Raw genomic sequence first — 25,135 nt, forward strand, 5'->3', positions numbered from 1 at the left:
GGCTTAGTACTCAAGAGAACTGGCTGACCTTCCAGAGGATGTTGGTTCAATTCCTAGCACCTACGCGGAGGCTAACAACCAGCTACCACTCCGGTTCCAGGAGATCCAGCATCCTCCTCTGCCCCCCTCCTTGGCCCACACGTGGTGCACAGACATGCATGCACGCAGCCCCACCCACATTCTTAAAAAAAAAAAGGACAGCTGGGGTGGGTTAATGAGTTCCCGGGTCTCCCCTTTGCTAAAGTTCATCGAGGGCCAGTAATCTGTGACCCAGTTAACTATGGACTTAAAGAGCTGAGGTCAAGTACTTTTAACTCCATTTCTGCCTGCAATACAAAGTTTCTTGGCTGGGTCCGATGCACCTTTTGTTTGCGTACAAATTGCCATTTTTAAAAAATGCCCGCTCTAGGTGAGCATGGTGGCGCACAACAATAATCCCATCAGCTGTAACGCTGAGGCCAAGGATCAAGAGTTCAAGGTCAGCCTCCGCTACACAAGTTTGAAGCTACCCTGAAAAAAAAAAACAGGATACAAAAACACTTGCTCTCTGTCGAAAAAACAAAAAAGATCTCAAGATTCTCGTGAAACGGAATCTCCTCTGCTATTCAGGACACTGGCGAAGTCCAACTCCCTCTTTGCTGGGTTTCCGTCAGAGTTGAGATGCTGAGGCCAGCCGCTGCCACCTGCGCCGCCCACACCCCGCACCCCGCACCCCGCATTGTGCCTCCGTGCCCGAACTCTCCGCCTGCAGCTTAACTCCTCCCCATCTCCGCCCCCGCCGCCTCCCCACAAGGTTTTTAATCCAAAGGTTTGGAAGGAGGGAGGGGACAAAACGGGAGCCAGATGTGTTCTCGTCCTCCGCTCCCGCCTCCCTTCCTCTTGGGCTTCCTAAAACCCGGAGCCCCGGACACGAGGATTCGGAGCCGGACAAACGCAGCGCCAACCACGCCGTCCCTCCCCCGCCCCCCCTCCCCGGCTCCTCCCGGACTGGAAGCTAGCGGGAGGGGGAGTAGAAGCGGGGCGCCCTCAGTAGGCGGGGCAAAGCGGGGTGTGCGTGTGCGTGTGTGTGTGTGTGTGTGTGTGTGTGTGTGTGTGTGCGCGCGCGCGCGCTCGTGTGTTTTCCTCTCTCTTCTCTCTTTCTATGTCTCTCTCTTTTTTGGTTGCAAGTAGGAAGCTTCTTGCACTCCACCACCTCTGGCCGCTGGGAAGACGTCATCGCTTCCGCCCTACTTCCTCCTCCTGTTGGCGGCGCTGAGAATCCAATATGGAGTAAATCGGTGGAGTCGCGAGATGGGGTTCGGACGGGGCGCCCTGCACCGCCTCCCAGGCGCACGTCCCCAGGCCGCCGAGCGCTACCCGGAACCCTGATTGGCCCGGTCCCCGGGGGCGACCCCGGCCCGGCCCCACCGCAGCCGGCTGGCCGCCCGCCGCCCCGAGCGCGCTTGTTTTTCTGCTGTTCTCCCCCTCCGGGTCCCCTTCCCAAATCTCGCCCCTGCGCTCCTTTGGAGCCCGGGGGGGGGGGTGCCGCGCCCGGCTGGCCTGTGGCGTCTGCTGCTGCCCGGTGCACCCCTTCCTCGACCTCGTCTTGCGCTCGGGGAGCCCCGGGTCCCCGCCTGCCTCGGCGCCCCCTTCCTCTCCAGCTGCCCCCTCCACCACCAAATCAGGAGATGTCGGAGATGTGAGGAAGGGGGGCGAGCGCGCAGGAAGATGAAGGGAGCCAGGCTGCCCGCCGCGGGACAGGCGTCTAGGTGAACAAGAAAATGACCGAAGAAACACACCCGGACGAGTAAGTTCGCTGCGGGTGGGACGCGGGTGCCCGGCGGGGCGGCGTGGGGGGCCGCCGCCAAGGACGCAGGCGGGGACTCGCTGGGGGCACTTGGCGTGGGGCGCTGCTGGGTGTCGAGGCTGCGCGCCAGGCTCTCCAGCCTGGCCCGGAGGAGGCTGTAGGGGCCACCGAGGGTCCGCGAGTCCGGGTCGTGGCTGGGACCAAGGGCGTGCGAGTGACCTCGGGGCGGCCCCCCCCGCCCCTGCACTGCGCGAGCGGAAGCTCTGACGCCCTCCACGCGGGGCACCCCGGGGTCGATGGGTTTGCGTGCGTGGTGACTTTGTGACTCCCGGCTCTGCCGCCTGCCCTACAGCCCTCTTCGGAGCCCTTTGGGGCCGGACTCCGCCATTTCGTTTTTCTTGAATCGCTCTCATTTGCATACCACATTTTCATTCATAAAAACATCCAGGTTGGGGGGGGGCAGGGCTGGCCCGGCTCGGCACAGGGTCCGTGCGCCCGAGTCCGCGCGCGCAGCAGCAGCCGCCGCCGGAGCGCGGGAGCAGCCCGCGGAGCCCTGGTGCGCGTGAGTGTGTGCACGCGCGTGCGGGCTGGCACACGCGCCCCGCGGTGTCGGGGCAGCTCCGGGGGCGGATCCGAAGCGTGTGCAGCGAGGGCGGGAGAGAGCGTGCGGGAAGCGCGCTCCTGGCGCGTGGGGGTGGGGGGACAGAGGAGCGCGTGCCCGTGCGTGCTCCCGGCCCGCGGGCCCGAGGGGAACAAAGCTCTCTGTGCTGAGTCGGAGGTGCTCCCTGGCCGCCCCTCAGGGAGACCCGGGCCTGTCACCATCTCCGGGCCAAGCGGCAGCTGCCTCCCGCCTAGGTGGCGAGTTGGGTTGGGTCCCTGCTCTCGGGGCTCTGGGGGCGGGGCCGCCGTTCTGCTCCGACCGGTCTGGTCCTCTGCCTAAGGTCCGAGCGGTCCCGAATCTGTGACGGCAGTTCAGTGACTGCTCGCCACCAGCCACTTTTTTTTTTTTTTTTGTGAATAAGACGTTCTCCTTTATTGTCACATGATATCCCTCCTCCCCTGCACATTCATAAATCCTCAGCCTGCCTCGGCTCCTTTCATTCAGTGTTGCCATTAGCCAAGGTAGTAGCGGCGCCTGCTTGGACACCCGAGCGGGTCAGCGGCCTCGGGGTCTCCGAGCAGGAGGGAGACCTGGGGCTGTGGAGTACGGGCGACTGGAGACTAGCTCCCAAACCTCGGGTCTTTTGCTTCTGGTCCCACCCCCACTCCCCATGCACACTCTAGAGTGCAGAGAGTGGAAAGCGACTTAGGGCTGGGCAACCGGGAGGCTTAAAGAGCTTTTGTAGCAGGTGGCAGAACGCTGTGTTCCATCCACTCTAAGAAATCTCACTTTTTTTCCCCTTTGTTTTCGGTGCTGGAGTTTGCACCCAGGGCCTGGCACACCTAGACAAGCAAGCCCTCGTTTGTTTTTAAATGGCCCTTTATCCTTTGGTGTCCATTGTCAGGCTGGGTTGGAAGGAAGCTGATGTTCTGGAAAGGGAATTTCCTTCGGTGTGTCTCCAGGGAGATTTGACTGCTGTAACCCTAATCTGTCAAAGACACCCATCCCTGGAGAGGTCCCCACCTGCCGTGCAAGCCCCAGAGTATGTGTTGGTCTATTTCACACATTTTACTTTGTGTTCCTTTACCTGCCACTGAAATCATAAAGTGTGTGTGGGGGGGAAAGTTGGGAGTTTTAATGCTGAAATATGGAGGGAAAGGAGTATCTGCTAAGCCTTCCCCTTCTGGACCTTAGCCAACAAATAGCCCTTTTTCTGGGCCCCTGTTCGGATTTGCACGTAGGCGTAGCCTCAGGAGCGGTGACAGAACCTGGGCTGTTAGGGGTTCTCGGAGAGCCTTGCCCGCCGTGCCGTTGCTTCCCTGGCTCCTCCTTGTGGGAGTGCAGGTCCGTCCTAAGCGAAAGGATTTCAGGTGGGGACACCAACGTTAAGTAAACACCTCTCCATCCAGTCCCCGGGGAGAGAGATTGGTTTTAGTGCTGTCAGAGCCTTGTTGAAGTTGGTGGCTCACATCTGGAGACCCAAACAGGCTTCTCAACCAGCCTGTGCTACCTAGTTACAGGCCAGCTTAGGGTAAGAGTAAGACCCTGACTCAAAACAAACAATAAAAATCTGTTGAGAGGAAGATGTTAGAGACAAGCTCAAATTTCAGGGGATTAGAAAGCCCTGGTGTCTTCACCATTGTTGAAATGCCATTCTGGAGGTTGCTTTTTTTGTTCTTGTCTCTGAGACAGGGCTTCACTATGAATCCCCTGGTTGGCCTGGGACTTTCTTTGTAGACCAGGTTGGACTTGTAACTTAGAGAGATCCTCCTGCTTCAGTTTCCTGAGTGCTGGAGTTGCTTTATATAACTACCATGGCAATGAGCTATGTGAAACCCGCTGTGGTATTGTCTCTGTTTATATTTGGGGAAACCGAGTAGAGAGTTTCGGTAGTTTGCCCAAGAGAACCCCTTGTAGTGACTGAAGAAATGGAGAATCCACTCAACAGCTGGGTTCGGGAAGAGCACTGTGTTCCCAGCTAGTGTTTGCGGAGGGTGATGGCAAGCCTTAGTGAACCCGGACTCATGCAGGCTAGGCGGGTACTTCAGCTAGAGCCTGCTTCCTGGCCGGATTCACCACGTTTCTGCCAGTCATCCTGTTGGTTCCTAATTGTACTAAATCAGTGGCAGTCTGTCGTTGCCATGGCTTTTCTTCTTTGCAAACCGCTGTGAAGTATGAGGAGCATGTCAAATTAAAGGAAGGTTAAACAAACTTGGGGGTGGGAGTGTTTTACTTCTCAAGAGTGTGGACAGCGGCTCAGAGTGTTATTACTGGAGTGCCTTAAGCCCAACACAGGCAGTGTTGAACCATTTAACATTTTGTCTTTTTGAAAGTTTGTTTTTAATGAGTATGTGCAGTGTGTATTTCTCTCTCTCTCTCTCTCTCTCTCTCTCTCTCTCTCTCTCTCTCTCTCTCTCTCTCTCTCTTTCGTGTGTCTGTGTGTGTCTGTGTGTACATGTGTGTTTCCATAGAGGTCAGGGTACAACTTTGGAATTGGTTCTCTCCTGTCACCTTTATGTGGATCCTGGGGAATTAAACTCAGGTCATCAGGTTTGTGTATGAGTCATCCATTGGCCCCAACAAGGCCCTGATTTTTGTTTGGTTTTGTTTTATTTTGTTTTGTTTTTGAGGCAGGCTGGCCTCAAACTCCATGTGCAGCCAAGACTGGTTTTGAATGCTTCCCTGATCCTCCTGTGTCTGTCTTCTTAGTGCCGAGGTTAGTTATTCTGTACCACATCTGACAAAAACACTTTATTTGTGCACCGTTTGTTTGGGTGTGCATTTGTGCACATGCGTGTAGCGCCTGTGGAGTCTAAAAGAGAGCGTTGGGTCCCCTAGACTTAGTTCCAGGAAGCTTGTGAGATGCATCGTGCGAATGCAGAGATCCAAACACCAGTCCTCTGGAAGAGCAGCAAATACCGTTTTCTTTGTTCCTTTCATTTTCTTTTTTTCTTTTGAGACAGGGTTTCTTTCTGTAGCCCTGATGGTCATGGAACTCACTCTGTATGCCAGGTTGGCCTTGAACTCTGCCTGCCTCTGTCTCAGTGCTGGGATTAAAAGCTACCACTGCCTGGTTTGCAGCATATGCTCTTAATCATTGAGCCATCTCCCCAGCCCTGGTTTTGATTTTGTTTCGTGTTTACTATTTTTCAAAATTCTTAAATTTAGGAACAGGGTCTTACTAAGTCACTCTGGCTAGCCCTGAACTCACTCTGTAGTCCAGGCAGACTTGAATTGAAAATCTTCTAGTCTCGGCCCCCTGGGTATCAGATTATGCACAGGTATGCACCACTAAACCCAGCCTTTGTCTGTGAGTTTGTTTGTTTGGACAGGGCCTCACTATGCAGCCCCAGCTCACCCGGGACTTACTGCATATTTAGCGTTCCCCTTGAGCCTGCAGTGATCCTCCTGTCTCTGCTTCCCGGGGCTGGGTGTACAGGTCCGTACCTTCACAACCCTGCTGGCATTGACTATTAAAATAAAATGTTTCCATTCTGTGTAAGCAGCCTCTTTGTTTTATTTTTTTGAGACAGCTCCTGCTATGTATGTAGCGCTGCATGACTGAGAGTTCACAGGTTTGAGTCCCTGAGCCAGGAAATCTTTACAAGTGGAACTCTTGATTTTGAAACTATGAGTTGACCGAGCAAAATCAGAATCTTGGTCCGTCCATTAGAAAACGCTACTTTTTTTTTTTTTTTTTTTTTTTGAGGCTGTAACAAGTCTCGGATACTTCGCTCCTGCCTTTACCCCTAAACCCTGTAAGTAACGCTGCAGGAAGGCCTACAGTTTTTGCCCCCAACAGCTTGCTTGCTCTTGCTGCTTTGGTGAGTTTGTTTTTGTGGGTTTTGTTTGAGAAAGGATGTAGCCCAGGCTAACCATGAACTTACCGTGTGGATGAGGGTGGCCTTGAACTCATGGGTAGTGATGGATTAATGGGATGAGTTCCGAATTCACTTACTGTTTCTCTTCACTCTAGGATTCTTGTTGGCTTTCCGTCTATAGGTGAGTGAAACTCACCCTTCCAAGCCAATTCTGAACTCTCCTTTGGGAGATCATCCCCGACTCCCCCCACCCAACCTCTGCTGGCCGTAGTCTTTTTCCTCCTGTTTTGCCAGGCACTTCTTACCACGTAGCTGGGCCTTTCCCCTGCTAGATTCCGCATCAGGGTATGGGCTTCCTGGATTCGGGGTTATTGCTTGGTAATTCCACAGCTTCGTTTTCTTCTCTTGACTCAGTACCATTGAGGACTTTGCATTTGCTTAGTAAATGTGAACCGAAGAAAGTAATAGATATATTTATTTCAAAATGCTGTTTCAGGCCGGGGAAGATTGCTTAGTAGGCAAATGCGTGCAAGGACCTGAGTTAGAATTCTCAGACCACATATAAGCCAGACACGGTAGTACACTTTGGGAATCTCAGTGCTCCCGTTGGCAGATAGGAGGCCTAGACAAAAGGAGTCCCCAGAAGTCCCCAGTCTCATAGCCTGGCATACGTAGTAACAAAAGAAGAGGAGACCCCAGGACTGGAGAGGTGGCTCAGTGGTTAAGAGCACTTGCTCCCCTTATAGAGGACCCAGACGTTTATTGTTGTTTGATTGGTTGATTTTTAGAGATGGAGGTTAGGGGGCTGACATTGAACTCCTGAGTGCTAGCAATCCTCCTGCCTCTACCTTCCCAAGAAGCCTGACTGCCATTGCATTTTTCCACCTTATGAGTAAATCTCCAGAGTAGTAGTAATACGGGGCCTGTGTGTTTGCCCCTGCGGGGAAGTCTGCAGAAATCACAATATTAACAATTTGCAGTAGCTGCAGGGTTCTGGTGGAGTCTTCTCGCTTGATGTTGGAGACAGCTGTGCTGATGAACTCCAGTGCTGGCATAGGTCCGACATTACTGGCTGAACACAAACACACATTCTCACAGCAGATCTCAGAGGCGGAGCGAGAGCTAATGGAGGCTGAGCAGGAAGTTTTGATACGTGTGGCTGTTTGTTTTGGCTCATTTTCTCTGAAGGAAATTAGCTGACTTTGAGACCTTAAAGATAATACATTGGTGATTTGGTGGCACTTTCTAGGGCCTCTGCTCTCATTTTCCCTGGATGCACACAGTACCCTGTATGGCAGAGTGTATGTGTTTTTAATTTACTCTTTCAAATTTCATACACATAATGTGCTTTGTTCATTAAACGCCCTCCCATCCCCCCATCCCTTTCTTTTTCCCGTTGGACCCCTCCCTCCCCTCCTACTTGTGTTCTGTTCCTGTGGACTAATGTCATAATTTTAACTGTGGCACTTGGTTAGCTAAGGATATTTCTAAGCCTGTCTCTGAGCAACTCACTATTATAGTTTGTCATGGAACTGCATTCAGAACTGTGTAGAGCGGTGTGTGTGTGTGTGTGTGTGTGTGTGTGTGTGTGTGTGTGTGTGTCCGCCCGTCCCGATGCATTTCATTAGGGTTTGCATGAGTGGGTGCGGACAAGATGTGGTTTCTGCATGCTTTCCCCGAGTAGGCACTTTCTTAAATGACCTGACAGGTATCCCAGGTCATGGAAAGAAAACAGGCTAGGGTTAATAAAATACATGACACTGGCAGGATTAAGAGCCCACTCAACTAAAGGGCAGCTGTTTTAACTGCCTTATGGCCACTCGGTTCCCTTCCTTGGCTGATCTTCACTAACAGCACATTGGCGCAGGCGTGTGTACACGTGACTATCAGAGTGTGCTTCCCCGTGTACACTTAACACATGCGCACAGTGTAGCTGACTGGAAGCAGCTTTCTTCCTTAGCGCTTAGTGGATTGAGGCAGAGAAGCAAGTTTGACTTTGTCTTAGCATTAGGTACTTTTGTTGTGTATTTTGAGACAGGGTCTCACTATGTAGCCATATAGCTAACCTGGAACTCACTATGTAGACCAGGCTGGCCTCTAATTCTTAGATATCTCACTGCCTCTGACTGCTGAGTGCTGGGATCAGAGGCATGCGGCGCCACGCTTGGCTGTATAAAGTATTTTTTGATTGAAGATACCGGGATGTGGGCAGCTCTTCTCCTTCATGTATGCAGCAGTCATTCTTTTCAGACCTGGTTGTTTGATCTTAGTTATGTGACCGATGGATCCATTCACAAATGCATAAAACTGTAGCAGGCTAAGTGTCAGCTCTCTTTCCCTTACTCATCTGGTGGTAACCTCCTTTTTTTTCTGTTTTCATGATCTGTTCCTCTTATTTCTTTCTGTGGTTGCACAGCCCTGGTTCTCACCTCCAGGACTGATGGCTCAGATAAGCCTGGCTAGGCTTACATTTATGTTCTACGGGGACTCCAGGTGCACAGGGAAACTGCCCATGATGTATGAAGAATTCACTGACACTCACATCCGTGTCCCGACAGTGCATACTGGTAGGCTTTCTGCAAACATACCAATGGAAGTTCATGTATTTGTTTTTCATTGAAAAACATAAATTTCACCCACATGAGCATTTCATGATCACTTTATTCTTGCATTCAAGAAGATTTTGAAGTGTTTTTGTTTTTGTTTTTTCTTTTTGACACAGGGTGTCGTGTAGCTCAGTTTGGCCTAGAATTCACCATGTAGTCAAGGATGACATTGAGTTACCACACACTCTGTTCTTGGCATTAAACCCATCTTGTGCATGCCAGGCAAGCACTCTGCCAACTGAACTCGAGACACAGTCCTGTTTCGTTATTGTCTATTTATTTGTTTTTTTGTTTTGTTTTGTTTTTGAGACAAGGACTCACTATGTAGCCCTGACTGACCTGGAACTCACTATGTAGACTAGGCTGACCTTGAGCTCACAGAGATCTACTTAAGTGCTGGCATTAAAGGTGTGTGCTGCCACTTCTGGTCCCTTTTTTTTTCCGTGACGGTTTCTCTGTGTAAGTCCTGTCTGTATCGGAACTAGCTCTGTAAACCAGGCTGGTCTCGAACAACTCACAGAGCTCTGCCTGTCTCTGCCTCCCCAAGTGCTAGGATTAAGGGTGTGTGCTACTACCAGCCCCCACCTTTAAGATTTATATATTTATTTATAATATTTACAGTGTTCTGGCTGTATGCCAGAAGAAGGCATCAGATTGAATGACAGATGGTTGTGAGCTACCATGTGGCTGCTGGGAACTGAACTCAGGACCTCTGGAAGAGCATCCAGTGAGTGCTCTTAACCTCTGAGCCATCTCTCCAGCCCCCCCCATTTGTTTTTGTTTTTTTTTAAAGACAGGTTGCCCAGACTAACCTAGAATTTTGTAGTAGCCCAGAAAACGCTCCGAGCGCTGCTTCCCATGTGGTAGAATTAACAGATGTGTGCTGCCACCTCTAACTTGAGAATATTTATTTTCAGGACCACCGAGAGGAAGGCTGCCATGATGGGAGTAAACTAAATACGGCTCTGGGCAGCTCCTGCCTCTGTCGCCATTCTGACTCAGGAGCTGTAGATCCCACACACAGAAGTTTGTGGTGTTGAACTGGCCTAGACCAGGCTCTCACTAAGTAGGAAGTGTGCTAGTCCGGGTAAGGCTGTTTTAGCAGACCGCCCAGTGTTGGGCATGCGCTGGACGCCTTCACGTCTCCTGTGGCGCCTTGTGTGACACAATGGTTTTTTCTCTTCATAATTCACAACGTCAAGCACCCAGTGCCTGTTGTCACTTTGGAGTGGAGCCCGAATGCCAGGTTCAACTATTTCTTTGCCTCTCTTCTGATGTCCCGGTAGAATGCTCTAGAATTATTTTTTTCCTTTAGCGTCAGTAATGGCCAACTGTCAAAGTCTCTGTGTTTTGCTTTGAGATGGGGTCTTGTTATGTACCTGACTGGTCTGCCTCAAACTTGTGGTAATCCTCCTGAATTGGCCTTCCCAGTGCTGGATTCGAGTCTTGCATCAGACTGCTTATGGAGGTTCTAGCTTTCACAGAGTTTATCTGCTCTCTTACTGTCAGATTTCTCCTTCCCTGTTGTGACCCTGGGCAGTCAGTCGCTGTCCTTCTCATCTGCGTGGTCTGAACATTTCAGCACTAACAGCTCTCTGGTTCTGAAACAACAGTCAAGTACACTCAGACTCAGGGTTCTCCTGGAATGCATTGGCTTCGGATGTGTTTTGTCTGCTTGCATGATGCCATGTTGGTATTTCACGTTATATTTCCAACCAGTTTAATTTAGCAGACATTCCAACAGTTTGGTTCATATTGCAGACCTTTTGAAGCTATGCATGTAAACAGTCTTAATATAGTTATTCATTGCTTAAAGATTAAGTCAAGCCTGGTTTTTTCCCTCAGGCCATGAGCACCAGGTTTCAGTGAATGTGTCTTCTGTTTATTTCTCTGTTTTGAGGCCTTGCCGTTGGGGAGTGCTAGAGAGCACGTGTCCATAGTGTGCGTGTTGTAGATTTAGATTCTAATGTGTATTCTTACTACACCACGTTTGAATTACTGTGCTTCAAGAAATAACCTGCCTGAGGACGGAGTGAGCGGCTTAGCTACTGCCTGTCACTGGATGCGAGCACTAACACTTTCTAATCCACCCACTTGTCAGAGCTGTGACTCAGGCAGTCCCTGCCCCTGGGGAACTTACATCCTAAGGTGTTAGACACCTTCTCGTGCGTGCCTTACGGGTATGAGGGCAGTCTTGTCCTCACCACTGACTGATTGCTACAGTTGTTTTCCCTTTTTTCACCTGAGTGTGATTGGGCTTCCCAGATGGCGTAGCTGAAACTCCATGCTGAGCTTTCTTTGGGATCTGCGTGACGTCATCAGGCTTGCCTAACCAGCGGGGCCCTCGGTTGTTCTTAAGACATGTGGGGTTTGTGAAGTGCATGTGCGTATTTGCCTGTGGGTGGACTGTGTCTGACCCTCCAGCATCCAGGCGCTGTCAGTGAGGAAGAGATTGTGACAAGTTAACGTATCGCCTGAGGGCTGAGGATATACCTCACTGGTAGACTATCTGCCTAGCACAGGCGAGGATACTCTAGTTTTAATCTCGAGCACCACACACACAAAAATAATATGCTAATAATAGTTATTTTTTTAATCTTGTGTGATCACAGCAGGATTTAATGTTTTGTTTTGTCTTAAATAAGGTCTCATTCTGTGGCCTGGGCTGGCCTCACACTCCTGGCAATCACCCTGCCTTAGTGTCCTCTGTGCTAGGAATACAGGTATGACCCACCAGGCCTAGCAGGACTTTGATTTTTTTATTATTAATTATTGAGACAGGGTTTTTCTGTGTAGCCCTGGCTGTCCTGGAACTTGCTCTGTAGACCAGGCTGGCCTCGAATTCAGAGATCGGCCAGCCTCTGCCTCCCAAGTGCTGGGATTAAAGGTGTGTGCCACCACCACCCAGCTGAATTCAGAGCTTACCTAAGACCTTATGTAGGTAGTCCAGACACAGGCTCTGCCAGTGAGCTGAGCTCAGCCCTTTATGGTGGCTTCCTCTGCCTGCAGTATGATCGGTGTAAGCACTTCCTTGGAGAGAGAACAAGTTGCCGTACCCCAGATAGATCATGTATGAGCAAAATGACTGATAGGGCACACTTCACCTGGACCAGCTGGTTAGAAACAGTAGCCTTCAAAAATGCCTCTAGGAATAGACTCACATAGGGATGGGATCCTGACTCTGTAGGATCTGAGATGATGTGTATTTTCAGGAAGATTTAAAAAGTTTTATGTTATGTGTATGAGCTAGGATACGTGATGAAACATAATTGGTATTATTAATTCCTTTGCTGAGGCTCGCTGGACAAGGTAGTGCGTATACCCTGGGAGATAATACCAAGAACATCTTCATCCATGGCAGGATTTCCTGTTTGACTTTAGATGGGGATTGAGTTGGGGAAAACTTTGTATTTTCTTCTGGCTTTTTTTTTAAAGCTTTAATCTCATCACTCGGGAGGCAAAGACAGGCAGGTTCTCTGAGTTCAAGGCCAACCTGATCTACAGAGTGAGTTCCAGAGCAGGCTCCAAAGCTACAGAGAAACCCTGTCACAAACAAAACAAAACAAAACAAACCTGAAGCCTTTTGTGGTGGTTCAGATTCAGGCAGCTCTCAGAGTTCAGAACAGCCAGGGCTATAACAGAGAAACCTAGCCTCAAAAAACAAACAAAAAACCCAAGAAAGTTCTTTCTGAATGCTAGGAGCCCCAAGAAATCTACCGCTTAGGTATGTAAAGACCTCCAACTGGGCAGTGTCCTAACAGGCAGCTGGCACTCTGCTCCTTCCAGAGAAATCAGTCATGCACACAAAGCCTACTGGCCCTGGGAAGCATGCAGGTTCAGCCCTAGAAGAAATCACAGGAAATAATTAAATAGAGAAGGTCAGAGAAAGAGGAAGTGGTTGTGTTGTTTCTGATGCGAATAACATTGTTGTTACTGGGCATCAAGATGATGATGTTTAAATCTCCTGCCATGTGACTGCTTTGGGCTTTGATTGTATTTAAATTGTGGCCCTTTTAGTTTATCCTTTAGACAGCAATCTTGTTAGGAAATGAATTGCTTTTAGGTCTTATCAGGAATCGCTGTGTGCCTAAGCAGAAATCTTAAGTGAGAGTTGCTTATAACCAGGCATTTAAGCGGGACGACTGTCAAGACTATTAGAGGTTAATTTTAGGTGTCTGCAGCTCTCCCTCATTCTCCTGATTAAACACTTTAACATAATAGTTTCCTTAATTGGAATATTAGCATGCGTATTAAACCATTTACCTAAATCCGAATAGGGTTAAAATGTAAATTATCCGTCTCTTGTCAGTTCTTACTCTTTGGAGCTAATTCCTGGTGAGAAATGGGAAGAGACTGGAATATGAATGGGAATGGGGAGGGCTATACTTGGGCCTGGCTGCTGGAAACCTAAGAATAGACCAGAAGGCTAAAAGAAGTGAGAAATTCTTTGTCTCCCCCAAAAGAAGTACTAAAGATATGCAAGCCTTCTGCAGGGAGGTTGGGACCCTGTGCGTTAGTAGTCTTCCATGTTTTTCTTCCAGAGGATCAGGTCTAAGGGCCACTCCCAGAAAGTCTCTTTTAAAACAAACAAAAAAGATTGTGTGTTTAAAAACAAACAACTATGTATATTTGTGTATGTGGGTGTGTCCATGGGAGTGCAGGTCCCAGAGGAGGCCAGAAGGGATGTCATCCTCTAGAGCTAGAGTTTTGTGAGCATCCTGGCTTGGGTGCTGGGAAATGATCTTGGGTCCTAACAGGCCTCTCTTCAGCTCCTGTGGTCTTTTTAATTGTTTTTGGTTTCGTGCGTGCCTATCTGTGGTCCTGTGTGCGCCACAGTGTGGGTGTGGCGGTCAGAGGACACCTTTTGGGAGTTGATTTCTTGTTTGACCCATGTGGGTCCCAGGGATCAAACTCGGGTCATGAGACACACAGGAGCAGGCGACTTTACCTACAGGGCCATCCAACCAGCCCCAATCTGCAAGCCTTAAATTGACTGACTACCCAGTAGTTCGCAACAGGTAGCTTGCGAACTGAGTCTGCAGCGTCACCCCATACGCATATGTGTAGGTTGTTTTTTCCAATGCACAGAACAGTGTCCGTTCTATAATAAAACACCACTGAAGTGATAGTGGATGTTTGCCTTGTTTTTCTTAAGTCAGGGGTGGATCGGGAATACAGCTGTAGTCCCTGGGGAAGTCCTTGAGTTTCTTCATTGCAGTCCGTGTAGTCAGAGAGTTAGCGCCAACTTTCAGACCTGAGGTGGATCGCGTGAAGCCCTGAAGGAGAGCAGTGTTCAAACCCAGGTGATTGATGTGGCATTGAGCCGTGAGCAGGAGCTAGTACCTCCTCCCTACAGACGAGATGTAAAGTCAGGTCTGGTAAAAGCAGGAGGAATTGGGAGTGAACTGTGCGTTGCTCGGCTCTGCCCATCTCATGCCTGCCGTCACTGAACAGAATTTCTTTTCTGTGCAGCTCTCTATCACAGAGGAGAGGCTGCCGCAAAGAAGACAGCTTACCGTAACACATGTAGTGAGCTCTGGGATTCAGGGCACTTAAATTCCCACACCTTTTTTATATTTTTGCTGCTAACCTGCTGATAGTACATGTGCTTAGACAATAAAACAACACTGCAGCGCTCCTCTAGGGGCCGATGTTATAATGAGACCCCGTCGCTTAAAAAAACCAAAGCTAGGACAGGAGAGATGGCTTAGGAGTTAAGAGTGCTCACTTGTTTTTTGCAGAGGACCCAGGTTAAGTTCCCAGCACCCACATACTTAATCTTTGTAACTCTGGTTCCAGGGGATCTTTCCCCCTCTTCTGGCCCCCTTGGGCTCATGCAAACATACAATGCATGTAACTCGTGCAGGGACACACACACATACAAATAAAGAAATCTTTAAAAAGATATAAACCTATTGGCTGGGAATAAAACTCAGTGATAGACACTTGCCTAGCATGCACAGAGCCATGGGTTTGATCTCTCATTCATAATAAACAAAAATATGTAAAGCCAGGCATGGAAGTACAGGATACAGGAGGCAGAGGCAGGAGGATGATGAGTTTGAGGCCAGCCTGGTCTACACAGTGAGTTCTGGGACACCCAGAAGTATGTAATAGTATGTACCTCTGGGTATGTAATAGAGAGACCCTGTCTCAAAAAAATAGTAAATAAATAAAAATGAGCACCATGCAAATACCTTAATCCCAGCTCTGGGGAGGCAGAGGCAGGTGGATCTCTGTGAGTCTGAGGCTAGCCTGGGTTACGTATGAGTTCTAGACTAGCCAAAGCTACATAATGAGACCTTGTTTCAAAAATTGAAGAATAAAAACAAAAAGCCCCAACAAACTTTGACTCCTATTTTTTTTCTTACATAGGTGATTTTTTTAATGATCATACCAGCCAGGCAGAGTTGGTGTTCTTTGAGTTGGTCTTGAGTGTTGGCAGACTCCTACGAGGGTGCTAGTTTGTGGGGAGAGGCAGACAGGGCAGGCTGGGGAGGGGCCAGCTCGTGTCTGTAGATTTCTATCATAAGCAAGATAGTCCATCTGCAAGTTCATGCTTGGAAAGGCTAGAGAAAACCAGTTGTGTCTACTGAGGCTAAGTTTGGAGATTGCTGAATGCTGGGCCAACAGAGTAGGTGTTTGGACTTTTGTCCCTGAAGCAGGAAGGAGCTGTTTAGGACTTGAGAGCTAGCAGATGACGAAGTGATAAGTTGGTAATATAAAACCAATTAGAGGGTGCGGGCTCATTGGAGCTCAGGAGGCCACTTGTCTGACATGGCCGATGGGCCTTTTCTGCCTGGCTCTGGTTAAGCACTGAGGGCGTAGGTGGAGGAAAGCGACGTTCACTAGAGGCCTTTGGCATGTTTGTCAGAAGTACCCAGGGCAAATCAGAACAGCAAAGTGACTTGCTTTGGTGGCCAGGCACCCTCCTTAGAACCCTGTGAGGACTTGGGGTCTGTGAGTTTTCACCTCACCCCACTCACTATAAAGAGAAGTGGAGGGTGCATCGCCCTTTCTCAACATCGTAAAGCGCTCACCACTCACCACAGCGGTTGTTTTAGAGCCATAGAAGATGCTGGGAAGTGACGAGCACGGGGCCCTACTTTGGCGCATCAATTGTAGTCTGGCAAGGCAGCTGCAGGTTCTACAGCCATGGTGTGGTTTGAGCTCTTGTCAGGGACATATGATCCGGTCTTGGTCGCATCTCATTTGGGGTTTCATGTTAAACATTTGAGACTTTCGCTCGCTCCATGTTGTCAGAGCCTCGGGAGACAGGAAGAAGAAGGCGGAGAGGGCACCCGTTTGGATCCATGTGGCCCGCGTAGATGTTGAACCATCAACATGAACAGATTGCTAGCCTTGGTCACATGCCGTGCAAGGGTGAGACAGATGAGCTTCCAAATGCTGTTCCTGTGTGTGTCGCCTGGGGCTTGGCAGGAGGGTACAGGAAGTTTGGGAATGGAGGCAAGGAACCTCCAGATGGCCATCCTGGGAGAGAGGAGACAGCCCTCAGATAGCTGAAATACACAGGAAGTTCCCAGGGTTTTGCATCTGGGCTGTGGAAGGAAAGTTTCTGTGACTACCTACGGTTTTAAACTCTTGCTACCCATCCCAAACTTTCTATGCTGCTGTGTGCTTTTGATGATTACTGCCAAGGCCATGTGGTCATACACAGCAGGAAGAAACATCTGATATGCTGGTCTCCAGGGTGGAGGGAGTGGGTGCCAGGCTGGGATGGGTGGTAGTTTAGGTACATTGTTGTGACGACGTCACGCCAACAGACACTGTTCCAGCAAAGAGGAAGGAGTAGCTCTGCTGGTCACGGAGAAGCATTTTTCCTTACTGTTTTTTTTAACAGCTCTCACGTGTACCCCAGGCTGACCCCAAAGTCCCACCATTTCTCCTGCCTAAGCTTCCTGGGTGCTAGGATTACAGACCTGTGACACCATGCTTTCCAGCCAGCCTGCATCCTTCCCTTTCTCCTCCTCTTCTTCCTCTTCCTCTCCTCTCTCCTCCCCCTCCCCTCCCCTCCCTTCCCTTTCTTCTCCCTCCCTCCCTCCGCCCTTCCCATCTCTACCTCCCATCTTATAAGAATATTGGGTTTACACGTGTGCCATTGCATCCAGTGTTTGCCTGGCTCCCCGGGATGGAACTCGGGCCTTCAGCTCGTGTGTGCCATGTACTTCTGCCTGTTGAGAGAGACATCTCCCTGGTCCAGCAATTTTTAAGCAGGACAGTGTCAACCAGCAGCTTGATCGGAACTCCAGAAATGCTTCTGTTCAAAGAAATGGAACTTTAGCTAGTCACAGTTGCTGTACCCCTGTCACTCGGCTGTCTGGGTGAGCGTGTGTTTGAGGCCGTGTGGCCTCCGGAGCCCAGTCTCCACTTTCGTGGCCATTCACTGCTTTCTAGCTCTCCGTCCATCTGCTCCCCCCCTTTTCTGCCTGCCCTCCCCACCTTTACCCCCGTTCTTCCTTCAGAGAAGTTTGAGGAAGATGAACTTTGAAATTGACTAGAGTCGTGCATCTTGTAATTAAGGGCCCAAAGTTTGCCAAGCCTGTAAATTTCTACCATACAGCATCAAGACAAGGTTGTCTGGAATGGGGGCCTGGGCCTCTGAGTAAGAGGTCCAGACAGCCTCCCAACAGAGCTCTTGTGCCTCCGTTTCTCTCTCTCCCTTCCCTCTTTCCCTCTCCCGTTTTTTTGAGACAAGAGTTTTTATGTGTAACCCAAGCTTGGCTTATACTCACTCCATTTCTGAGTACCGACATTGCAGGTGGTGTGTTCTGCTGCTGGCGTGTGTGGGGGAGGGGGGTGTGGGTGTAGGGCCTCATGTAGCCCAGGCTAGCCTCAGACTTGCTAGGTAGCCAAGGCTATCCTTAAACTCCTTATCTTTCTGGTTCCACCTCCCCGCTGCCCACCCCCACCCCCCCATGCACCACCGTGCCCAATTTTATGTGGTGCTGGATGGAACCCCGGGCTTTATGCTTGCTGAAGAACACTTGGCTAATTAAGCTGCACCCCAACCCTAATCTACGTTTCTTCTGCCTGCAAGCCGGCTTGAGGTCTACTCCCTAAATTGAAGTCCTGTCCCCACGCTCTTTTCCTTGGGTGTCTACCACTGAGAACTCAGCAGTCCTAACGGCCCCCTTTGGACCACACTCCAGCCACTCAGTACCCTTAGCAGTTCTTGAGTGTGTGTTTACACAGACTGCATTTTATGAAGTCCATAAAGATGTATTTACCCACCAAGTCACCAGCGGCTCCAGAGGCCAGCTTCTCTAGACATGTATGAGAGGTCCTTAGCTCCAAGCCAATTAGCGCTAAGACGGATGCCAGGGAAGGCAAGGAAATGAGCTGTTCGGCCAGCATGCCACCCTTCTCTCCTGTCCTCTGCTGTAGCTTGGTTTTGCAAGCTCCTTCAGGACAGTAACTTCTCACAACCTGAGCATGGGTGGCCCACTTATGGTACACAGGCAGAAGTGCCATTTGCCGTGTCATCGTGTGGGGGTGCAGCTTAAAAGGCTGTGATGGGCGGAACTATGAAGCCAGGCCATGATGGGCGTGTTCCCTAAGTCGACCTCCACCGTGTGCGGCAGGAGCACCGTTGGTGGTAGGGAGGAAGGGAAGGAGAGCCAGGCTGCCTCACAGCCGCTTTCAAACCCTGCCCCCCCCAATCCTTGAAGGATCACCATGAGATTGGGTGGAGAATGTGTCTGGGACACGGAAAATGAACATTTAAAGAAAGGCAGCAACAGGAAAGCTGAAAAGTGGGGAACTAACCTTGAGGTTAACAGGTGGGCTGTCCACAGTGCAGTCGGAATCAGCGATTGACCTTAGGTCCCGCTAGCAACCCGTCCCCCCCTTTCAGATGGCAGCCATGCATCCTGCACTGAGAACCCTACCCTAAGAGAGTGGGTACCTATATGGTCCTTCCCGTTTTTCACGGACCTGTGCTTAGGCTGATTGTTGCTGCTGCTTGAGACAGGGTCTCACTTTGCCCCGGCTGGCCTCTGTCTCTGAACTTGGCCAAGGATGAGTTAAAGTGCTGGCATGGTGGGTCCGAGCCACACCTGCCTGGCTCCATTTGGCTCTTTCCGTTGTCTGACGTATGCTTGCTTCAGCCTCAGCCTCCAAAGTGTTGGGATTACAGGTGTGAGCCACCACGTCTGGCACGTCTGCTAAAGATTTGTGACTGCACGGGGTGTCAAGGGGACTCCAGGAAAGAAATGGGACAAGAGAATCTTAAGAGAGATATGACCCAATAAGAACATTCGATGTCCTTTATCGCCTTCCTTATGTGTTGGACGCAGGGTCTCATCGAACCGGGAGCTTGTGGCCAGCGAGCCTCAGCTGTCCTCCTGCTCCTCACAGGTGATTGCACGGCCTTGCCAGTGTGGGTGCTGGGGATCTGAGCTCTGGCTTAAGGGCTGAACGCATGAGCTGTCTTCCTTGGCCCCTGAGGGTCGCACTGACGTTTTTTTCTGCTCCCTTTAGTTCTCTGTTTCCTCCTAGTTTCCCTACATTGCTGTTTGTCCTGGAAGGTGGAAGTGTCCAGAACATCCTCTTCTCTCATGGGAGACTCTCCAAGAGCCCAAGGGAGCATTGTCCCCAAAGCTAAACTCTAAGGAGGTAGTGTCCCTCCCTGTGCTCTTTAACACAAGATAAACAGGGACAGGTAGTGTCTCCACATGTAAAAGGACAGTGTTACTCATCCAGCAAGGATAAATGCAGTTGATTTGGGTTTTTTGTTTTGTTTTGTTTTTTACTTTTTTTTTTTGAGTCAAGCTCTCATGTAGCCCTAGCTGGCCTGGAACTCACAGAGATGTGCTTACTTTTGCCTCCCCAGTGCTGGGATTCAAGGCATGCCCCATCACCCCCTGGCCTAATTAGTTGCACGAGCAACTTATCAGAAGCAACATCACTCAAGAAAATGTTTCTCCCTTGCCCAAAAACTGTTAACTGTCTACAGATCCCAGGAAGGGGTGGGGCTTCGCGATAACCCCTTTCCCTTTTAAGACAGGGTCTTATGCTGCGGCTCCAGCTGGCCTTGAAATGGAAGCTGTCTTCCTGTGTCAGCCTGCCAGGTTGTGAAAGTACAGGTGCGAGCCCCCACACTCCGTTATGATTGATTGAAGCAGCCAGAGACCAGAATTTAGACTTGCAAAGCCAGTGGATGGGTGGATGTGTGATGTTTGCTACGCGCTGACTCAGCCGGGACCGACTTGAGATCGGCTGTGCCTTCTGCCCGCCCCACACAGGGAACAGCATGTTATACAACGTGTCTTCCTTTCTCTCGCACCTCTCAAATCTGGCCGTGTATCAGTGGGTTGGAGCCTCGTCCTGTCACACATCTAGAAGATAAAGACAATTTCAGTGGTTTGAAAATTGTCTTGTTGGGCTTCTGATGTTTATCTTGTCCTTGAATTCAGTCATCAGTGTGACGCTCACCCCGCCCCACATCAGAACACGCACAAACACCTCAAGTTCCTGGTTAAGTAGTTACTGTGAGCCAGGTGTGGCGCCACAGACCATTACAGGTAGGCAGGAGAGTTCCAAGGTCAGCTTCCTGTATAAAAAATTTGAGGCCGGCCTGAGCTACACAAGACTTGGCTCCAAGCAACAGCAATGACAAGTTATTGACCCAAGAATGAAGGAACTAAATGTCCCATTTGAGAAAGGGAGAAATGTCCCATTTGAGATCCTTCTATTGCCTCCTACGGCATCAAGCTATGGGACCAGAAAGCTGGGGTGGCCTTGTCAACTCCCAAGCTTTCTAGTCTGGGTCATCCTGCCTCTGAGGAAGTGGTCCTTCCCATCCCTTTATCAGGCCATTCAGGTAGAGCAGGTTAGCTCCCAGCAGCAGGAAAAGAAAAGCTTGGTATTAACTGTGACCTGTCCCTATGGGCTGCAAAGTGGAATGATCTACCAACCAGAAGGAAAGTGACCTGTGTGTTGGTACCTGTCACCTGCCCCTTCCCCCTATGCTCCTCCCCAGATACAAAATGTCAGGGATACGATAGAATATTGTCTCTACCTTTCTAAGAGCCTCTCTCAGTCCTGAAGATAGTGGTGGCGCACACCTTTAATCCCAGTACTCGGGAGGCAAAGGCAGGTGGATCTCCATGAGTTCGAGGCCAGCCTGGTCTACAAAGTCAATTCCAGGACATCTAGGACTGTTATTCAGAGAAACCCCCCCCAAACACACACATACACATACCCCAAAACAAAAACCCAACTTTCATGCATCAGCATGGAATGGGGCAAGTGTGCCATCTCTAGAAAAATCCAAGCTGTTGTTGCAGGGACAGATGGGGCAGGTGTTGCTTGGACTTCCTTTTCTAAGATTTATCTGTCTTTATGTGTATGCTTCTTTTGCTTGCATATATGTGTGTATAAGGTATGGCCTGGTGCCTCAGAAGCCGGAAGAGAGCATTGGGTCCCATGGAACTAGAGATAAGAATGGTTGTGAGCCCTCATGTGGGTGCTGGGAACTGAACCTGGGCCCTCTGCAGGAAAACTGAGGCTCTCATAACCTCTGAGCCATCTCTCAGGCCCCGATTTCCTTTCTTTTCTTTCTTTAACATGCCACATCATTGCTTCTGACTACTGTGTGGGGTTAATGTTCAGGGTTGGAAGATTGCAGTTTCGTGGGTAGAGGGTTGAGGTGGGGAATATTGGGAATCCCACTTTGAGCTAGATGTGGTAGCATGCCTGCCCTTGCAGCAGTCAGAGACTGAGACAGGGGACTCACTGCAAGCCCCAGCTCACTGAGGCTGTAGAGCAAGCTCTTATCTCATAGGAAGAGAGGGAGGGAAGGAAGAAAAGGGAAAGAAAGCTTTGTAATTGGCATTTTTCGATTCAGGCGAGGGTGTAGGATTTTCATACAGGGTTAAGCCCATCCATGGCAGGGTTCAGGCTTTAGACATCTGTGAAACTGCTAACTTCAAAGACCTGGCAGGATTTGCTTTTCTAATCTCTGGGTGTCACTGCCAGGAAGAAGGACTCTCCACCATTAAATGCAGACTGTAGTGCCGTTAAAGGAAAATTGTGTTTACTGCCTGGCAGCATCGTCGACCATCTTTAATCCCGGCACTTGGGAGGCAGAGGTGAGGAGATAGGTGTCTGGGTTCCAGGACAGCCAGGGTAGATAGGTAGATACTGTGTCAAAAAAAAGGGGTTGCATTTCTCTGTACATGTGTGTGCGAGCGCATGCCACAGCGCAGATGTAGAGGTGGAGGGAATCAGCTCTGTCATGTGGGTCCTGAGGATCAAAGTTAGGTTGTCGGACTTGACTCGACGGGCACCTTTACCTGCTGATCCATCACATGGCCCCCACAGCACCATTTTAAGGTTTTAAAAAGAGTTTTCATTTTTACTGACACGTGCGTGTCTGCGTGTTTGTTTGTGTGCATGTGCCGGCAGAGGCCCCAAAAGGGGTTGGACCTGGAGTTACAGGCAGTTATGAGCCTTTAGATGTGGGAATTGAACTCCAGCCTTCTGGAAGAACAGACAGCAAGCGCTACTAACCCCTGGCCCATCTCTCCAGCCCCCACAGAACAGTTTTACAAGTGAGGACATCGAGGTCTGGGGAGCTAAACCCGGACCCACAGCTGGAGAGTCTGGCTGGCCTGTCTTTTTGTTGAGCTCCTTGAGGAACGAAAGTATGTGCGCTGCCCACTCCAGGAGGTCAGCTTGAAGGGGGCCTCTGAGAGACTGCAGAAGGGGCAGTCAGTTAGCAGAAGCCCAGAGTACTCCTTGGTAGGAGGTGGAGGGCGGATCAGCCTGGAGACACTCAGATGCAGCTGCTTAAATTAGTTCAAAGTGAGAAATGTAATTACTATGCTTGCTCAAACCAAATGGCTGAACATTGTTACACAATGAGGTGTAATCACAGAAAAGGTTCTCCAGGCTGCTGTACTCCACAAAATAGTCTTTGTGTTCCTGGAGCCCTGTGGTGCTGATTAATGGGGGCGGGGGTCCCATTAAGCTCAGGTGTGTGTACTGGACTTAGTTGGAGGAGTTTTCATTCACAGCTACTTTGCACCGGGAGGCCAAGTGTCTGAAAAGGGAAATGAAAGTAGTGATGAGCATTTTAGCTAATACTTGGGTCAGGGTAAAGATCCCAGAGGTAAAGCAAGATGGCACCTCACTGCTGACCCCGTTAACTGCTGTTTGAAGGACCTTGTTATAACTATGTGGAAATCAGCTTTCTCCGTTAGTGTGCATTTACACCAGCTCTGTTTTTTTCCATCAAGCTGGAAAATAGTATAAGAGGGCAGTTTAAGTTCTGATTGTCCTGCAGGTTGTATTAGACTTGGTCTAACTGTTCAACATGTAATTAGCAAAAAAAAAAAAATTGGCCCTTGTCCCCAGTTCCTCCTCCTAAGTTCTCACTGTGTGTCGTTTCTGCTACTTGTTGCTAAGAGGCAGGACTAACGTTGTGAACGTTGACTTCTAGTTATATGTAGTAAACTGAACAAATGGATGTATCTCTGCTACCTCGTGGAATGCTAGTAAGATGACAGAAAGGAATAAAACCAGTGTAAACCCACTGTCACTCCAGGACAAGATAGCAAGCAGATCTTCCAAGATGGAAGGTCAGGACCTGAATGCAGCCTGCATCCCTGCCTGCCGGAGGGCAGTACAAGGCTTGGGATGGTTTGGTGGTATTTTGTTATGGATTCCAAAAGGCTGCAGTTGAATATGTAGTGCCGAACCAAACAATGGACAGAGGAGGAGGAGAATTAACCAAAATAGAGTCCATCCCACAGGAGGGAAGACAGCCGGCGGCCTCGGCTCTGCAGCCATACTTTGGAGCCAAGAGACCAAGCAGTCTAGACCCAGGTAGAGGACCAGTATTCTTAGAAGGATTAGCCTGAACAGCAAAGGATGCTCTTGATCCAAGTCACAGGATGCTCTAGCCAGATGTGGTCCAGCTTGCGCATTAAATCATAATCCATCATAGGAAGCAGCAAAAATTGTCTTCCTCCCCCCATTCTGAGGCTCTAACCCAGGGCTTCCCACGTGTTAGGCCATCACTTAATCACACAGGTACAGCTTCAGTTGACTTTTTTTTTCTTGGGGTGGTGGTATGAACTATTGATTCTTCTGTCTGTCCCTCCCAAGTGCTGGGATTACAGGCATGTACCGCCATGTCCATCGATTTTTAACTGAAAAAAAAAATAACTCAGAGGAATGAAAAATAACTGTATCCCAAGGTGAGCTCTATGTATTCATACAATAGCAGTCTATTTAACTGGTCTAGTTTCTTGGTGATGCTGGGAATCAAACCTGCGTCTTTTGCATGCCAGGCAAGAATCCTGCCATAAGCTAAGACTTCATGGAACTATTTAAGAAGGGCACAAGGAGAATTGTGAAGGGGCCAGGGTGATGTCACGGAGGTGAATTTCAGCACCTTACAGGTCACAGCCACGTTTGACATCAGCTCGGAGTCCGTGGTTTTACCTTTGTTTACCTGCAATGTCTGGGAGAGATCACCTGTCAGGCGCTGTGGGACCTCTAGCTGAGGAGCTGTCTCTGTCCGCGAATGACAGTCTGGGTCACCTTGCTGTGGGTGTGCAAAGCAGCCCCTCCCAAGTGCTGCCCAAAAACTGAATGCAAAGACAGGGCAGTTCGTCTTGGCTTAAGCAGCTAAAAAACCTCCGCAGAAGAGCAGAGAATTGGCTGTCCCCCATAGGCAGTTAGCAGGGGTTAGTCAAAAAGAGACGTGCCCTAAGTCACAACCGCTCTCCAGTTGCTAGTGAGGAAAGTTGGCATTGCTTATGTGATGAGGGCCAGAGTCATTACTTGTTGCTGTCTCGGCCAGTTTCTGATAGGCTCGGATGTTTTCACGGTGTTCATGGATAAACGCTGGGGCTGTTGGCCGGGGGCTTCTGCACTGGTTCAGCCTGGTGCCAAATCATGGTGTGCATCTATCTCCCAGTGTTTCCATTCAAAACAAGGAGAAGAGCCACGGTTTTTTTCCTCTCACTTTTCTGAGAGCTGTGACTAAAATTTTCTTGCCTGAACAGTTCTTACATTCTTATTTAAAAGAAGACTTTGGCACATGGCAGACCTCTTCAAGCTATCTTTAGTGGGCTGTGGGGTGTAAGTGATTAGGAATGCAGCTGTGTTTGCTACCAAGGCTGCTAAGCAGGCACGCATGGAGAGGATTTTAGAATAGCCTCTTGGGCTCGGAGATCTAGTTTTTCAAGTACACGGTATGTAAGAGACTCTCCTCAGGACCAGTGTGTCCATTGAGGACTCTTTGCACCAGAGGCCTGGGACTTATTTGTTTAAACACCACCACCCTTGG

At 49.7% G+C, this 25,135-nt stretch overlaps 1 protein-coding gene across 2 annotated transcripts in view; it reads left to right on the top strand.

The window, feature by feature from the left end:
* Positions 1–25,135, top strand: part of Spred2 (sprouty related EVH1 domain containing 2) — a 117,685-nt gene that overhangs the window by 18,372 nt on the left and 74,178 nt on the right. Inside the window, exon 1 of one of the 2 annotated variants that reach the window (XM_005070398.4) lies at positions 963–1,786. The exons of the other annotated variant lie outside the window; for it this stretch is intronic. Coding sequence (XP_005070455.1) covers positions 1,761–1,786 — 26 coding nt within the window. The 5' untranslated portion in view covers positions 963–1,760. Of the gene's footprint in view, positions 1–962; positions 1,787–25,135 lie in introns of those variants that run through there. 2 annotated transcript variants of the gene reach the window in all.

This window comes from Mesocricetus auratus, unplaced genomic scaffold (assembly GCF_017639785.1).
Source record: "Mesocricetus auratus isolate SY011 unplaced genomic scaffold, BCM_Maur_2.0 Super-Scaffold_100029, whole genome shotgun sequence".
NCBI classification, from domain to species: domain Eukaryota; kingdom Metazoa; phylum Chordata; class Mammalia; order Rodentia; family Cricetidae; genus Mesocricetus; species Mesocricetus auratus.